This window comes from Coregonus clupeaformis, chromosome 34 (genome assembly GCF_020615455.1).
Source record: "Coregonus clupeaformis isolate EN_2021a chromosome 34, ASM2061545v1, whole genome shotgun sequence".
Classification (NCBI taxonomy): domain Eukaryota; kingdom Metazoa; phylum Chordata; class Actinopteri; order Salmoniformes; family Salmonidae; genus Coregonus; species Coregonus clupeaformis.
Genome location: NC_059225.1, coordinates 21,332,805 through 21,351,798, shown reverse-complemented (window position 1 = coordinate 21,351,798; position 18,994 = coordinate 21,332,805). Strand labels below are relative to the sequence as shown.

The following is an 18,994-nucleotide window of genomic DNA, read 5'->3' as shown; positions in this document are numbered from 1 at the left end:
AAGACCCTAAAGACCATCTCTCTCTGTGGAGTTCAACTACCCACATGAAAAAATACTATAGTAGACTATGGTATAAATACTATAGTATTCACTGTAGTGTTTTTGCGGAATTGCTATAGCATTTAGAGTTTACTATAGTTTAAATACTGTAGTAAAAAAACTCTAGTACATACTATAGTGTTTTTGGACTGTAGTATACTGTAGCTTTTACTGTAGTGTTTTTGCAGACATGGAAGTATTTACTACTGCATTTCTGTTTTATTATCTTTGACATTGAAGTGGGGGCTTTCTCCTTGAGGAAACCTACTGGACAAATACTAAAAGAGCAAATGTTCCATAACTTGTAGGTAGGCCTGGGGTTCTGAACTAGCACAATATATGGTCTATACCTGGCATGTAGGTTTCTCACTTATGGGTGGCACAAATTGGGATATGGGGGAGGGGAATGGGCAGGGTATATGCAAATTAAATACTGTAGTATTACTATAGTTAAAGAATGTGTTTTTGTGGACATTACTGTAGGATTTACTACAGTTTTGGGGGGGTGATAATACTGGAGTATTTACTATAGTACTCTACAGTATACTACACAATTATATAGTAAGTACTACACATGATCGAGGGATACTACAATGCATAGTATAGTATTTTACAGTATACTACAGTTTACCACAGAATTCTATAGTAAGTAATGTAATATTCTATAGTAGTATTTTTTCATGTGGGATATTACTGAGATAAATGGGAAACCAGAGGACATTTCATAATCAGCCGGTGCTGTCAGTGCGGGAAACGGCACGTGAACGTTTTCAGAAAACAAGTGGGCAGCGAGGAGTGAAAGGTGTTTCGAATGATTAGGTGTTTCGCTGTTTGGCCATGCAGGATACTGGATTCCCGGTCTGGACTCTGGATTAAGGTCTTTGGAAAACTGAATGGGTGAGGTGAAAGGCTGCAGCGAGCTACGTCTGTCCTTTCTCCGGTGTCGGTCAGTGAGGTTCTGAGACCCTTGCAGGAAGAAGCAAGGACATGGTTTTCCAGCTCCACAGCTGTGTAGGAGAAGTGATTCTCTCTAAATAACCTAATAACTCTGTCCCCACCCGACCCTCCTGCCCTCCCCGCTTGTAAGAAGCGTGGGAACAAATTCCAGCGCAAATGTGCGACTGAATTTTCATTAGCATAAAAAACTGTCAAAACACCCAGTCGGCGATGACTTGCGGTGGTGGCGGTACAAGTGGCTGCTCGTTAAAGGGACTCGTACGTGTTATGAACATTTTCTTTACGGGAAATGTGGTGCGAGGCAAGCGTCTGTCTCTACTCCCTGCCTCTGTGTATAGGGCAATCTGGGAGGGCAATCATCCTAAATGAAAGCAGCTGGCGTCCATATGAGAGAGATAGAAAGAGAGAGAGACAGAGAGCCTTACCCCCCCCCCCCCAATCAGTCGCCTGGTCTTGCCTAAAGCGCAGCTGAAACGCAGGACAGCCAATTACTGATTACCTGAGCAAAGAATGCTGAGTATTACTGTACAATTTCTTGAGAGGGAGGCAAAATTCTCCACAGCTAAACTGACAGACCTGAAGCTTTGTGGTGGTGTGAGCTTTAGCACAGACAGATACTCACAGGTTCCCTCTTAGTTTCGTCTCTCCTCACACGCTCCCTCCTTAAAAGCAGCTCATTGGCCCTGGTTTGTTTTTCAAAGGGTGTGCCTGGAGGCTTTATGAGCAGGAAATCCAGATCTCTTTCACTGGGTAGAACTCACTGCTAGGCAGAGGCTACTGTAGCCCTGGGCCCAAACACTGCCTCCCTCACATCACCACCACCACCCTAGCCACTACCCCCTCTCAAAGCTCTCTGCAGCTTGGCAGCTAGTAAGAGTACAGGAGGCCTTCTGCTGCTGTGCCACCATTACCCAACGCGCACGCACGCACAGACACCACCTTAACTGCACTTCTAACTAAGGGTCTGGCTGGTGAGAACACAGAACATTAGATGGACCTTGTTTTAAACAGAATGGTTGAACTGATAGCTTTCATTGTTTACTGACTTCACTCTTTTATTCCTGACCAATGCTTTTATTCCTGACCTATGCTTTTTATATTAGATTTAAACAGCTCCTATTTGAGTGTGTGTGTCTGTGAATGTGAAGTTAAGTCTCGTTCTTAGTTGCTTTGCTTTGCTTTGCTTTTCTCTCTCTCTCTCTCTCTCTCTCTCTCTCTCTCTCTCTCTCTCTCATTTTTATTCTTATTTTCTATTTTCACAATCATTTTCTCAGTCTAATTTCTTTTTAAATGAAAATATAAGTGTATACAGTTTGGGATTAAAAAATATAAGAAAGTGCTGTTGTGTTATTCATGTCAAAATATGAGTGTTACAGTGCCTTTTTAGTTTTTAAGATTACATGGCTACTATATGTTTTGCATCTGAATCAAAAGTGGAAACAGAGAAACACATGTTACTGCAGCACAGATTTGACCACACACACACACGCACATGCACTACTCACCAGCCCTCAAACTAGGTCCTTAATTAATCCTCATTGACCCCAAGGTGTACGTCGTTAAATTAACCTCTTTTTCTGTTGTGCGTTCAGAAACCATGGACCATGGATCAAGTAAATGTGACAAGTGAGTGTATTTTACAGATTCCTTCTGTATGTTTTCGTGCTCCCTCGGACATCAATTTTTCTCTCTTTCTATGATTATTAACTACTTGTAGAACTCCCTCTCCTTCGACTCTGCGTTTGTTCTCTCTCTTTTCTCTGTGTGTGTTCTTTTCACCTCTCCTTACTCTAACTCTGCGTTCGTTGTCTCTCTCCTGCATGTTGTATAGTGTTCCCTCTAACTCTGCACTCTCTTTGTGTTATGTTCAGTGGTGGTGTTCAGAAGGAGAAGGTACGGGGCAAAGATGAGACGTACTGGAAAGAGATCAATGCAGCCATGGCCTTGACTAACCTGGCGCAGGGAAAGGACAGCAGCGGATCAGGGACGACCAGCTGCATCATCCAGAAGTCCTCTCATATATCAGAAGTAAAGACTGTCAAAGTGCCTCTGGTGCAGAAGTACTAGCGCCTATCACAGAGTTGTCTGTCTCCAACTCATTTTCCCTTCTACTCTCTATGCAACACCAACCTTCCCTCTGAAAACTCACTCGGAAGAGTCAGTCAAAAACAAAACAAGAAACAAGTACTCTCTGTTTTATGTCTGTAAAAATGCAACAGAACTGAAGACAACCTATTTTGTGTGTGGGTTGATGTTTAACCTGCAGCACATGCATTAGACAGGTGTTGATATGATCATCGTTAATTGCATTGTTCAGTTCTGAACTAGACACTTTTGTTATGTTAACTTATTTGATAAATCTGAATTTCATTTTTTTATACTCTGAAATTTGTATTGTACTTTTGCCAAAGTGCCTTTTGGAAGCAAAGCAACACACCCTTCGTGGTTAATGATGTACAGAGTGCCTCTGGGAACATAAAGGACTATCTGAAGAGGCTAGATGAGTGAAGTAGAAATAATATGGTCCTATAAGCTTCTTCTGAAAGACTCCTTCCCTCCATGATATGTGCCTTACAACATGAATGAATTTAGCTGACCTTAAATAACATCTGTACTGTTCTAATTTATCAAGACACACATGTACACACACACACACATACACACACACATACACACACACAGATGCACACACATAAAGCAGTGTGTGTGACTAAATTAAACTAAATTGTTGAATTATGACTCAATTTAGCACTGTTATGTCTCAGCCAGAATACAACAGACCTGCCAACAATAACTGTGAATAGATAAAGTTCACTCCAGCCAAACACACTCACACTAACACAGGCTTAGAATCGATAGGATAGCAGCAGATCCACTGTGCTGTCATTAGTCACAACCACCATCATGTTTTCCACAGCTTGGCCTTAGGGTTATATTTTAGAGAGGAGAAGGATCCTTATCTAGGCTTTTAAACTGGAAAGTGCAAGCAAATGTTGAACTAGCACCAGCATACAGGCACGCTCACGTGCACACACACGCAGGCAGACACATGCAGGCAGACACGCAGGCAGGCGTGTGCACACCCACACACACATGCACGCACACACACACACTTGGTCGGAGTTTTGGTCGGCACAGTGCTGTATCTGTTTAATCAAAGAGGGCCATGAACTAAAGGGATGTTTTTCTTTCTGTTATCAGTGTAGTATTATATGAACTACAGTGTTGCTCCCTTCTTACATGTTTTCGTTTAGAACAAGGTACTTCAACAGTGAAAAAAAGACTAGGGGCTCAATTTAATCAAACCCGCATTGCAGTATTGACACAGTAGTTATGTTTCCAATGGTCAAATGAAATTCACAGACTAGTCTTGGGTACTGTATAAAAACCTACAACTACTACCAGAGCGACCCCCCCCTCACAGGTATGCTTTCACTTTTCAGAATTAGAAGTGCGTGGGTATGGGATGAATATTGTAAATAAAGACACTGCGTAAACATAGCTATGGCGGGTTTGATTGAATCCCAGCCTAGCTCACCAGGCTGTTTAATCCTACACTCACTCCTGCTTAGCTGTTCAGAATCGCATTCATATTGCTGTTTACAAGAAGCCAGAGAGAGAACGAGAGAGACTTACGTGTTTGACTTGCTTTAAAAATACATTTAAAAAATTGCCTTTTCAGTATTATCTCTTCGTCAGCCAGCAAAGCAAGTGTTCAAGTATTTGTTATTGTGAGTTTGTTTATCGCAGTGGTTGTTCTGTTGTATCAAAGTTTTACTTGGTTTTACTTAACCATAATGCATTGTGTTCCTTTTTTGAGCGAATGGAAAGAATCCTCCTTAAATACTTATAAAGTATGTTATTTACATTGTAGCAACCTAAGTACACAACTGAGATAAATCAAGTTGGACTGTTATAGTAACTAGTCAGCCATTTTCTGCCGACTCACTAATTGTATGTATATCTTCAAGGTACTGTTTGTGTCAAAATCTACACTTCTTTTATTCTCTGTGCTGTTTGGACCCTTTGTTTGACAACCTCAACTGTGCTTGTGGTCAAGGGGTGATTGAGAAAAGCTGCACAAAGTTACTTTTAGAAATCACTCTTAATCTTGAATGTGCAAACCGTTAAAAGCTGCACTTTAAGCTCTCTGTTCTCCAATAGAAAGAAACAGAAGAAAAGCCGTCATTGAGGATTTATGGGATTGATTTGAGGGGGAAAACAATGTGTTGAGGCTTCAGAGGCACAGAACAGTCATTGTTTTACCTGTACACCCTGTAGGGACACAGAATGAGTCAGCAAACTAAATGTACCCCAAGGCTTCGGTTCGGTACTGTACCTTTTTTTTTCTGTGCAAAAACTCATGCTTTCAAACAAATGCTGACAAGCGGAAAGCAATTTACTTTTGTCATATTTTAGAAAATCTATAAATTATTAAGGATTGTAAAAAAATAAGTTGGTGAGAATAGTCTGTTTTTTTTATTGTTAAGTTATGAGTTAAAACATTTTGATAGAGACTGGATTGTTATCCAATGACCAAATGCATAATTTCTCATTGTATTGTCTGATTTTGCTTTTATGTAAACATTTATTTTGTTAAACTATGGTTACTTCCACAAAACAATGAATAAACCTTTGAAGAAATTGTATGATATTGACTTTTTGCTCAATTTGGGACTCTATAAAACATACAGTATATATTAATGGAAAATATATACACTTTTATGAATATTTTTAGAATCATTGGGTTATTTTGGGTCAACTTTTACACTAGAAAAAAAATCATTTTGCTTTTACTCTGATCAAAAATATGAAACTCTTGCATCATTATACCTAAACTTTACATAAAATATATATTTTTTAAACTGCACTTGAAAAGAAATCTGAAATCACCACAGTGTGGTTTTGCCTGACAATGCAACATAAACTCCTCACTGTTATCAGCTAAAAACACATTTAAACCTGCACTTTTGGCATTCTGAGTTAGAGGTCCTTCCCAGCCATGTGTTTGTTTGATTGGATAATTCCCTCAACATACAGCCTCGCAAAAATATAATGTAGCAATTCATCTCTGATTGGGCCTCTGTTAAAACAAAGAGTGTTGACGTCTCTTGCTTTCTTCTCTGAATTATTCTGAATAGGCCACCCCATTAATTAAGCTAAATGCAATTGTCTTTGGTTTCTGTTCAGTACATACTGAAACACTAAACACATACAAGCCCCGAAATAGAAATAGATTTAGGGGACTAGAGCAGGAATAATGTAATGTAATTTCCTTAGTGAAAACACGTCACCCGCCAGCTGTTCTGAAGGTCTTAATTCTTCCGATGACTCTGTCCCAAATGGCAATGTTTTCCCTATATACTGCACTACTTTTGATCAGGGCCCATATGACTCGGGTCAATAGTAGTGCACTATATAGGGAATAGAGTGCCATTTAGGACACAAACCATGATTCAACAGCAGAAACACAAACAGCTGCGGGGACATGTTTATTTACAATACAGGAGGGGTGTGGTTTTCTAAAGAGCATTTTCAGAGCTAAACAAACAAATCAGACAACCCCTCTTATACAGCTCACTGTATACATTAGTGGGATGTCTCTGTCGCCGCAGATACGCAGTTAAACTGGGCCCCTGTGTTTGGTATCACTGGTATTTTTTTGACTCTCTTCATTGGGATTCTCAAACATAGGCTTAAGAAAGTTGTGTGTTCTTTGTACATTCTGCAAATCGACTTATTACAATATGGACTAATGGAGATATGGTTTCTCTATACAGATCACAGTGAATAACTGTGGCGTTGTATTTGTACAATGCTTTTAATACAGTGTGCACAACCAAGCCTTTGAGCAGGGATCATTCAGTACAGTTTGTCTCCCCTCCACAGTGAAGCTGGAGGAAGCGTGAATTCGTGGCACAGAGGCGAGACGCTAGGTGTGCCCTTGTCCTCAGGGTTTGGTGTTGGCGGCAGGGCCTACACCCTCTCCTCTCCTCTTTAGCTACTATTAATGGCTCTACCATGCCATCGCTCTGCTCTGCTCACCACCCTATCCTGAGCCCTGCCGCGGAGCCAAGGCCCTCTCACACCAGGGACGGAGGGAGAGAGAGAGAGAGAGGGAAAGAGAGGGGAGGTAGGGAAAGGGAGATGACATAAAGTAAGAGACAGAGACAGAGACACACGCACACAGATAGAGAGATACATACAGAGGCAGAGAGAGAATACAGAAATATAGAGTCCAAAGGAGTCCTTCCCAAGCCAATGGCAGTGAACACAACACCACAAACTGCATGACGCTGCCCGGGCCCTGGAAAGCCCTTCGCCGCATGGTCCATCTATCAGTCAGGACCAATCAGGCGAGGGCTCTTTGAGGGGCCAGCGGCTCAGCAAGGGACCACTGGGGATCCACTGGATGTACTGGATCCCTGAGCCAACTGGAGCTCACCTCACTCTCACTCTCTCACTCTCGTCTGTCTCTCTCTCTCCCTCCATCCCTCCTTCCCTTTCTCTCTCGTCTCTCAGGCAGCTCGGACACGTCCCAAAATAATTATATCAGGTGTTTTGACCCGTCTCTCTGTTCTCATCTCTCATTAAGTGGCCTGGCAAACATCCACAACTGAACAATAGTTTCCATCGAAAATACTAAGCGGTATTCCATCATGTTTTCTTTTTTTGTGATGTGTCCCAAATGGCACCCTATTCCCTATATATTGCACTCTTTTTGACCAGGACCCATAGGGCTCTGTTCAAAAGTACTGCAAAATGTGGGGAATAGGGTGCCATTTGGGACACAGATTTGGTGTTTGTCTGGAGGATTTGAAGTTGAAGACTCGCATTTGCTGAAAGATTTGAAAAGCGGTGTGGAACTAAGAGCTGTTATCTCGGAACGCCCGGTCTGGAGACGGACAATTGGAGAGATGCTAGGCGCTTGGCGGACAACTTGACTTGACAGACTCCAGATCACCTTGTTTTTACCCAGCCAGAAAAGGAAAGCAACTCAGAGGAAAACCACACCGGATGAAATCCAAGAACCAAAGACATTATTCCTAAAAATCATTTAAAGGAACAAAAAAATAGTAAAGTATTTCTTATTTGATGAGGGACTCTAACCTTCAGCATATTGAAGTAATTAGTTACCTTGCAGAGGAGAGGATGCTCCAACAGTACGTTCATTAGAGCCAGTCATTCTCTGCCTCCCAAATGGCACTGTATTGCCTATATAGGGCTCTGGTGAAAATAAATTCACTATAAAGGAAATAGGGTGCCATTTGGGATGCAAACCTTGTTGTGTATCCACTCATACACAGTACACTTGGAGAGAAATATGAAGAAAAAAGCATTCAGCTTGTTATTCAGAAATTCCTTAACTAATTTATTGATTAAAACTGTCCAGCTTTGCAATCATCTCAGCAATGGGACCGGTACTGATCAACTGCAGGTGCATATCACAGGAGATTGGTGGCACCTTAATTGGGGAGGATGGGCTCGTGATAATGGCTGGAGCGGAATTAGTGGAATGGTATCAAATACATCAAACACATGATTTTCATGTGTTTGATGGCATTCCATTCGCTCAGTTCCAGCCATTATTATGAGCAGTCCTCCCCTCAGCAGCCTCCACTGCTGCATGTGTGTTTTGTAACAGTTTTTACATCATATAAAGGTGAGAAAGCTATCAAAGCCATGTAAGGTCACACAGATACTGTTGTAGGAGTCTCAAATCTCATGATAAGGAGTGTCGACAAGACACACAGGAGTCAATGGGTCAAAAAGGGTGACGACAGTTCAAGGATGTGTCCCAAATGGTTCTATTTTCTATATAGAGCACTACTTTTTACCAGAGTCCTATGGGCCCTGGTCAAAAGTAGTGCACTAAATAGGGAATAGGGGGTCAATTTGGGATATAGCCAAAGTCTTTAAACTGTTGAAACAGACTGATATGCACTTACCTAAAGACTAAAGATAAGGGCTCAGACACACCAAAAGCCTTTGCTGGCAGAGAGTATTTAGCACCTCCGAGCGTAATTTGTAAACCGAGTGCGTACCGTCGGCAGTCAGATGTTTACACAACAAATTTAGGATCTGAATTTTAACACCCAAAGTGCTAAATGTAATACTTTATTAGTAATTATATGAGACCCACCGAAATAGTGTTAAACTAACACTTTTCAAAGTATTGATAAACTAACACCCCAAGAGTGTTGGAAATTCCAACTTAAATTAAACACTTTATTAAAGCTAATGTTGTTACACTTTCTCACTGTTAGGGAATTAACACCTGTGGTGCTACAGTAACTCATTTTTGGGTGTTATTTTACTGTAAGGTGTAAAGTCTTATTTGCATATTTATTTCCCAGGGTGCCTTTCAGGTGAATTTTAGATGTACCAATACCACCCATAACTGTGTTCGCATTCGAAGGCTTTCAGTCCTGTAGCCTTCACCAAGTAAGTGCAGAAGTGAAGATTTTATCCTAAAAATGTAATTATTTATGACAATACCATACTTCGACAGCATAGTTTTACCCTAACACAATAATCTGACACTCCAGGTTTGCAGGCCATATTGGCAAATCATATTATGCTGGCTTGCAAAGTGTTACATCATTCCTATTGGAATCCAGACAGAGTTAGGATATCCAACAATTGGAACTTTTAATCACCCGCAATCTGCAGTTAGAATAACATGCCAAGGTAGGGAAGAGTGATATATAATACATAATTCCAAAGCATATATAATATTAGACCTTGATGAAAAAGTACTGTATGTCAACTAGGCAAATGAGAAAGCAAAAACAATGTCAACAAAACAAAATCATACAAAGCAAGACTATACTGTGACGTCCTAGGGAGTGGAGTAGGCAGTCAGTGTGTTGGTTGGTACAGAACCCTGGTATGGGACACAGGCATGCTGAGGGCTCGGTTCCATTTCTCACCCTAGCCACTTCTCCTAGCACCTTAGCTATCTAAACTGGCACAACCATCTCAATAAAGGGTGAAAAAAGTTGATTAGTTTAGAAAAATGTATGTTATTTATCTTTGTGTAGTATAAAATCAATGAATCAATCATTGTGCATGCAGAACATAGATATTAAAACAAAACTAATCTAAAAAGCAACCTGCAACAAAGAATGCTGGGAAATATGTTAATGTAGCCCCTCCCCTCTGAGAGAGTTAACGGAAATGAACTCAACACAGTTGCGTAACAACAACACCACCTGGTTAACACATTCACCACTGGTGGCGTCAATTTCAATCCCACTGGTGTTAACCCCACTAGAATCAACACTCAAATATATAACACTCACAACTCTTTTTACCTTAACACCGAGATTTGAACACCCGCAAATTTGCTGTGTACAGCGGGTGCTCCCTAAAACACAGTGTGCTGAACGATCTGCAGATCCACACTCGGTGCAATGTGTGCGAGCCACATCGCACCGAATCACAGAATTACCGAATCACATCAAGTGAATCACACAGAACCAAATACTCCATACTATAATAAATGAAGAGTTAATTTAGAATCATAAAGGAATGATGTAATATAGGAATTGTTATCTCAGTGTGATACTTCACTTCCTGACTTTCTGAGTTACCTATAGGAATGAGAAAAGTTAAAATGATTTTTATTCATTTCTTAGACTAATGGGGCAGGATGACTGTTAAGAGTAAAACACTGAAAAGGTTTATTTTGTTATATTATATTGCTTAATGGATTATTTCCCTAAGGTCTTTTCTATTGGTCTGAGTATGAGGGATGAATACTGGAATTGTTTTCTCCCAATCATTTTATTATTGTTTTAAAGCCACAGATGTTTAAATCTTCTCCTGGTTCCAATTCTGATGTGAGGCGGTCACTAGCTTCTAAATCTGCTGCCTAGTAAGCTAACCTAAGGCAGTAAAAACATTTCCTGTCTTTATTTCTCATAATAAACTTCCAAAAACCACGAGAAACATGGAGAAAAAAGTTATACTTATAAGAAACCACACGAAAATGCTATTTTCGGCCAAACAACAGCGTTTTGGATGTTTTTTCAGGTGGACTCGTTCTCTGTTTTGTTTTGTTAGAATGCCTGAGCCTTTTGTTTAGTCAGAATGCCTTGGTCTTAAACAAAGGAGAAAAAACGATACATCATGTCAAGTTAAAACAAAAAGGTTGAGTGCACTTGCTGTGGAGGGCTGCGTGTTATTTTGACTTGAGAATTGGGAAACGGTCAAGAGTGAGGAGATCAAGAACGAGCAACACGCCAGTCACACATGAGAGAGAGCGGGAGAGAGAGAGACACATATTTAGAGACACATATTAGAGACACATATTTCCCTCAGATTACAGCGATCCACAAAGAATTCGAAAACAAACCCAATTTGGATAAACTCCCTTATCTACTGGGTGAAAAACCACAGTGTGCCATCACAGCTGCAAGATTTGTGACCTGTTGCCATAAGAAAAGGGCAACCAGTGAAGAACAAACACCATTGTAAATACAACCCATATTTATGTTTATTTATTTTCCCATTTGTACTTTAACTATTTGCACATTGTTACAACACTGTATATATACATTATATGACATTTGAAATGTCTTTATTCTTTTGAAACTTCTGAGTGTAATGTTTACTGTTAATATTTATTGTTTATTTCACTTTTGTTTACTATCTACTTCACTTGCTTTGGCAATGTTAACACACGTTTCCCATGCCAATAAAGCCCTTAAATTGAATTGAATTGAATTGAGAGAGAGAGAGCGAGAGCGAGAGCGAGAGCGAGAGAGAGAAAAAACCTTTACATGGAAATAGCTGAAATGCTGAAATGGAACAATAGCTATTTACCCATTCTTGATGCCCAAGCATATCCAGCATACCCAGCATACTTTACCTCAAACCATTCATGACATAATATCAGCATCTACTATAGATACAATACATAATATGCCTGACAGTTTATTTTCCACTACAAAGACTATAAAGCGTTGTAATGCAAATGGCCTTTATTTGCCCTCAATGCCCCACTGAACGCTTTGAGATTATCATTATAGAATTGCATTCAAAATTCGAAACAAATCTGTTATGCATAGCCACATGTAGTGCAACTCCTTGAGTGTGTATTTCAGGATACTGCTTGTTAATTTCCTCCTCTGTATCCCAGGTCGTGTCTAGCCAGGAGTCACACATAGCTATAGCAGAGCTGTAACACACACACGCGCATGCACAGACGCACAAACGCACACGCACACACACACAGTGTTGTATGACTAACCTTTGTGGGGACACACAATTCAGTCCCATTCAAAATACTGTAACCCTAACCCTAACCTTAATCCCAAAACCTAACCTTAACCTTAACCCTAAACCTAACCCTAGCTCCTAACCCTAACGGTAAAACTAACCCTAATTTTAACCCTAACAATAATTCTAACCTTAACCCTAAACCCCCTAGAAATAGCATTTGGCCTTGTGGGGACTAAGAAAATGTCCCCAGTTAGTCGAGTTTTTATTAGTTTACTATTCTTGTGGGGACTTCTGGTCCCCACAAGTATAGATAAACATGCTCACACACACACACACACACACACACACACACACTCACTCACTCACTCACTCACTCACTCACACACTCACACACTCACACACTCACACTCACACTCACACTCACACTCACACTCACACACACACACACACACACTTACTTTTTTTTTAAGTAAAAAAGAGATAAGTAAAAAATAAAAGCAGATAAATAAAGAGCAGCAGTAAAATAAAACAGCAGTAGGGAGGCTATATACAGGGGGGTACCGGTACAGAGTCAATGTGCGGGGGCACCGGCTATAATCGTTGATACCAGGTACGCCAGATCCAGTAACTCAGAAACAGCCGGCCTCCTGGGCTTTTCACGGACGACAGTGTCTAGGGTTTCCTGAGAATGGTGATGTCACGCCCTGACATAGAGTTCGCTAGTTGGTTTGGTCAGGGTGTGAATATCTATGTAATGTGAATATCTATGTTGTGTATTTCTATGTTGGCCCGGGTGTGGTTCCCAATCAGAGGCAGCTGTCGATCGTTGTCTCTGATTGGGGATCATACTTAGGTAGCCATTTTGCCTACCTATGTTGTGGGATCTTGACTCTTGTTTGTGTGTAGCCATTGTGAGCGTCACGTTGCATTTGTTGTTTTGTCGTGTGTTTACTTAGTTAATAAACATGTATGCATTCGACGCTGCATCTTCGTCCAATCCTGTACTCAACGAACGTGACAGGTGAGACAAACTAAAAACATCCAGACAGCGTCAGTCCTGTGGGCGAAAACAGCTTGTTGATGAGAGAGGTCGAAGCAGAATGGCAAGAATCATGCACGCTAACAGGCAGGCCACAAACAGACAAATAACAGCGCTGTACAACAGTGGTGTGCAGAACGCCATCTCGGAACATTCAACTCATCGATCCTTGTCATGGATGGGTTATTGCAGCAGACGACCACACCGGGTTCCACTCCTATCAGCTACAAACAAGAAGAGGCTCCAGTGGGCACACGATCACCAACACTGGACAAATGAGGAGTGGAAAATATCGGCTGGTCCGACGAATCCCGGGTTCCTGTTGCGTCATGCTGTTGGCAGAGTCAGGATTTGGCGTAAGCAGCATGAGTCCATGGACCCATCCTGCCTGGTGTCAACGGTACAGGCTGGTAGCGGTGGTGTACCACCATCCAATCTGTAGCAACTGCGTGATGCCATCGCGTCAGCATGGACTAACATCCCTGTGGAATGTTTACGACTTGTAGAATCTATGCCTAGAATAATTCAGGCTGTTCTGGAGGAAAAGGGGGCTCCGACCCGGTACTATATGGGTGTACCTAATAAACTGGCCGGTGAGTGTATAACAACAGCTATAACTCAGTAGAACTCGGTTGTTGAATGTCATTATCTAAGGAATAATAGAACCTATGCCATCAGCAAGACCCATGGTTTAGTTCAGTGTACTTTCCTTATTCTCTCAACTAGGTATTCCCGGTTCTGTCTATTCTTCAGGATGAAATATTATCTGTCTGTTATTCTGGATTAGGTATTCTGTCTTGTTTCCATGGTATAGAGGAAGTCACTATAATACTTCTCTGCTACAGTTTCAAGGACAGTTACAGTTTCTATTCCATGTCCACAGACAGTGAAAGTCGGGTTAGGTCAGAAACATTGTCCATGTCCTAACATGCACCAGTCCAGCAGTAGCAGTAGCATTGGGGAAGCCTCGGAACAGGAGCCATAACCACTCATTATAATGACAGCTGTGGGATCACAAATAAGGAAGAGAAGAGAAAAAAAGATTGGGCCTATGTTTCTGTTCTGTCTGTCATATTTCTTAAGAGAAAAGTTAAATAAATTCCTGACTACAGTCAAGTGAAACCACGTCAATGCAGCAGATGTAAAAAATTGCAGCTGCCGTAGGAATGTGGCTTGGCAGGGACGAGGATGGTTGGGGAGACTGTGGCCTTGTCCCAAACGACACCCTATTCACTATAATGCACTACTTTTGACCAGAGCCCTGGTCAAAGTAGTGCGCTATATAGGGAATAGGGTGCTATTTGGGTCGGGCCTGTAAGGTCCTCTCACGTTAACACTTTGTGTTTGGAAGCACAAAGATACATTGTTGATGGACGGAGTTTGACTCTCGCTGTTTGAATCGCATATCTGCATGTACAGGGTATCACATCTCATTGACTGGCGCATGAACAAATTATACACAAAGGCTTCCATGTGTCCAGACAATACGCCCAGGGTAGTTTTCTATGTAATAATATTAGCAATATTGAGAGTGATCTACATAATCTACTATTATGGCACTGGACACACACACACACACACACACACACACACGATGATGTCTGGATTCATGGTCTCACTGTTGGAGATTCAGTTGAATAAAGCGGAAGTTACGATGCACTCTGCACGGCCATTCTTATTTACTGCCCTGAAGTATCATCCAGCCGACGATATATTAAATATTACCCAACTGAGGATTGTGTGTTCACAGAGAACTTACTTATCAAGACGCGTAGCTCATCAACCACCTTATAAGCTCATTTGATAATGGAGACATTGAATGAAAACCCAGGTCAGGTTGGGTCAGCAGAAAATAAAGAATATCTGTGCAAATTAACCAATAAAGCAAGTATTGTATAGAGCAGCTGGACATATATAAGAGACTTGAGGGCTTCGGTGTGATTGATTAATCCGCTTCATTGAATCAACATTGAATTTATCTCTATACAAGTTTTCCTTGTATTCCAGTGGCTACTGCTTTGTCTGTCTGTGTATCTGTCTGCAGGCCAAAGCTATAAAAGGCCAGAGAGTGATCTACTTAGGACTTATGCCCAGACGATCGGACGGCCATAGTTGCGTCCCAAATGGCAACCCTATTTCCTGTAAAGTGCACTACTTTAGTCCAGGGCTCATAGGGCTCTGGTCAAAATTATTGCTGTATATAGGGAATAAGGTGCCATTTAGGACATCACATCCCCATGTACTGCATGTCATCCCTGACCCAGATGCTCTGGCATTTGTCAGGGTTGAGTTTTGCGTCACTGGGTCCTATTTAAATGACTGCTATTTAATCATTATATACCGCTCATCTCCTTCAGAGGAGTCCTCAGTTGTAGACATAAAGTTCTACTGTAGGTAGGCTTATGATATATGATACCCATACACAGAATCACACAAAACTAATCTAACCAATGATCTCTATCATCTTTAGGTGAATGGTTCATAAGTCCTTTATGTACCTTTGTTATACTGTTATAATACATGCCTGGTATTTGATATTAGAATGAACCTTATAAAACTAACATTGTGGGGAAATGAGGTTTCAGAGAACGTTTTAGCACCTCATCCGGTCATATGTTCTCAGATAAATCTATGATGATATCCTGGTTCTGACCCCTGAACGGCTGTCAGTTCTTTACACAGAGAGACAGAGAAAATAAATCAAGGAGAAAACAGAGAGACCACTGAAATGTTCCAAAAAAGATAAGATCAAGTTCTAAAACCTAGATGAAGATAAACTACCTCAAAATAGTTGAAGCTCAGAGAGAGACAGACAGAGGAGGAGGGGACAACATCAATAACTGTCCACTGTGTGTGTGTGTGTGTTAGACTCCATGATTCAGCTGTGTCCGGGAGAATGCTATGAGCTACAGTACTCTGGATCCCCTAAGCTCTGCGGTGGGAGTGGGAGGCAGCACACTGATGACCTCACTGAAATATATGTGCTACTGTCTGCCGCTTGATTGGACGAATGTAAATATTTGAACTCTTGGAAATGTGTCTGCTGTTATCCAACACCATAAACGAGTTCGGAGCCACTCAGGGTCTGTACGGTGAGGAGCCAGGAGCCAATGCACAGACACACACACACAGACACCTTGACGTTGGTAGCCAGGCAGGCCCTGAGCACCAACCCGGCACTGTGGGAAACTACACCATTGTTACTGTATTTGCTTACCTAGGAGGGGCAGGAGTGTGTGTGTGTGAACATATTGTTTGTGAAAGCTGATGTAAAGTTAGACGTGGAGAGTGTTTTAGAGCTGGTGCCAGTCTGTGTTAGGCCAGGCTCAGACCCAGCATGTTACTAACGTCCTCCATATTATGGCCTTGAGGTGGGTGAGGTGTAGACAAAACAGCCAAGCCTACATGCCCCCGGCCCAGGCGGTGCTGCTATCATTACAACACGCACACACACTCGCACACAAACAACACACGCACGCACACATGCATACACACACACACATGCATACGCGCATGCACGCACACACGCACACGCACACATACACACACTCACAGTTTTCCAGCTTCTACATCTGCCACTAACTAACATGGGCTGCATCCCAAATGGCACCCTATTATTCCCTTATGTCCTGGTCAAAAGTAGTGCACTATAAATGGAATAGGGTGCCATTTGGGACAGATCCATAAAGTACCGGGTCTCTTTTCTCCAGTACCACAGTAAACTGTCCTGCTATTGTAAATTATACCGCTGTATCAATAAAAGCATTCAAAAGCCAAAATGTATTGATTTCCAATATATCATAAAAGTATATCAACATCTATAAAATTTACTTTTTGGACCCAAATCTATCATCTTGTATTCAATATTAGTAAAAAAAGTGATAAACATCTGTGCAACGAAAACTCTTTCCAATCATTTTTGTATTTTTTTGTCATAAATCTTTGAGCTCTTTCAGATATGGTGATATTTTTCAAAATATTAAATATGTGATGACATGGAATTCATGAAATTATTCTTTTTCCATTTGCCTATATAAAATTCTTGGACAGAATATGAAAATACAAGTCATAAAAATAACCTAAACAAACAGCCTGGTTTCATAGACTAGAGGTAAAATAGTAAATGTAAATCCGGGGCACTCAAATTTCGTTTGGTATGGTTACATAAGACAGATGGTAACTTAAGGCAAAAATTGTGGTGGGGTGGATGGGTGGGCGTGTAATGTAGCAACCCAAAGGTTGTGAGTTTGAATCTCATCATGGACAACTTTAGCATTTGAGCTAATTAGCAACTTTTCAACTACTTACTACTTTTTAGCTACTTTGCAACCACTTAGCATGTTAGCTAAATCCTCCCCTAACCCTAACCTTAACCCTTTTAACTAACCCTTCCCCTCATCCTAACCTTAAACCTTTAACCTAACTCCTAAACTTAACCCTAACCGTTAGCCAGCTAGCTAAGGTTAGTAACCTAGCCACGTAGCTAGAATTCGTAACATATCATACATTTTGCAAATTCGTAACATATAATATGAATTGTAATTCTTACATATCATACGAAATGGGTGATGGACATCCAACATACCATACGAAACGTAACATACACTACTTGACCAAAAGTATGTGGAAACCTGCTTGTCAAACATCTCATTCCAAAATAATGGGCATTAATATGGAGTTGGTCCCACTTTGCTGCTATAACAGCCTCCACTCTTCTGGGAAGGCTTTCCACTAGATATTGGAACATTGCTGCGGGGACTTGCTTCCATTCAGCCACAAGAGTATTAGTGAGGTCGGGCACTGATGTTGGGCGATCATGCCTTGGTCGCAGTCGGCGTTCCAATTCATCCCAAAGATGTTTGATGGGGCTGAGGTCAGGGCTCTGTGCAGGCCAGTCAAGTTTTTCCACACCGATCTTGATAAACCATTGTCATGCTGAAACAGGAAAGGGCCTTCCCCAAACTGATGCCACAAAGTTGGAAGCACAGAATCGTCTAGAATGTCATTGCTGTAGCATTAAGATTGTACTTCACTGGAACTAAGGGGCCTAGCCCGAACCATGAAAAACAGCCACAGACCATTATTCCTCCTCCACCAAACTTTACAGTTGGCATATTGCATTCGGCAGGTAGCATTCTCCTGGCATCCGCCAAACCCAGATTCATCCTCCATCACTCCAGAGAACGCATTTCCACTGCTCCAGAGGCGGCGAGCTTTACACCACTCAAGCCGACGCTTGGCATTGCGAATGGTGATCTTAGGTTTGTGTGCAGCTCCTCGGCCATGGAAACCCATTTCATGAAGCTCCAGACATGTGCTGCCATTGCTTCCAGAAGCAGTTTGGAACTCGGTAGTGAGTGTTGCAACCAAGGACGGACGATTTGTATGCGCTACATGTTTCAGCAATCGGCGGTCCCGTTCTATGAGCTTGTGTGGCCTACCACTTCACGGCTGAGTAGTTGTTGCTCCTAGACATTTCCACTTCACAATAACAGCACTTACAGTTGACCGGCGTAGGTCTAGCAGGGCAGAAATTTGACAAACTGACTTGTTGGAAAGGTGGCATCCTATGACGGTGCTACGTTGAAAGTCACTGAGCTCTTCAGTAAGGCCATTCTACTGAAATGTTTGTCTATGGAGATTGCATGGCTGTGTGCTCAATTGTATACACCTGTCAGCAACGAGTGCGGCTGAAATAGCCGACTCCACTAATTTGAAGGGTTGTCCACA

General features: G+C 41.5%; 1 protein-coding gene and 1 non-coding gene across 3 annotated transcripts in view; one reads left to right on the top strand and one right to left on the bottom strand.

Annotated features, from left to right (window-relative positions):
* LOC121549947 (homeobox protein Mohawk) overlaps positions 1 to 5,643 on the top strand; it is a 34,456-nt gene extending 28,813 nt beyond the window's left edge. For both annotated transcript variants that reach the window (XM_041861949.2, XM_041861948.2), the window contains 2 exons: positions 2,589 to 2,622; positions 2,868 to 5,643. In XM_041861949.2, the coding sequence (XP_041717883.1) occupies positions 2,589 to 2,622; positions 2,868 to 3,063 (230 nt within the window). In that variant the 3' untranslated portion in view covers positions 3,064 to 5,643. The remainder of the gene's footprint in view (positions 1 to 2,588; positions 2,623 to 2,867) is intronic.
* Positions 281 to 335, bottom strand: LOC121550138. Its single transcript, XR_005996919.2, has one exon. It is a non-coding gene; the product is annotated as a U7 small nuclear RNA (small nuclear RNA).
* Positions 5,644 to 18,994: the final 13,351 nt, after the last annotated feature.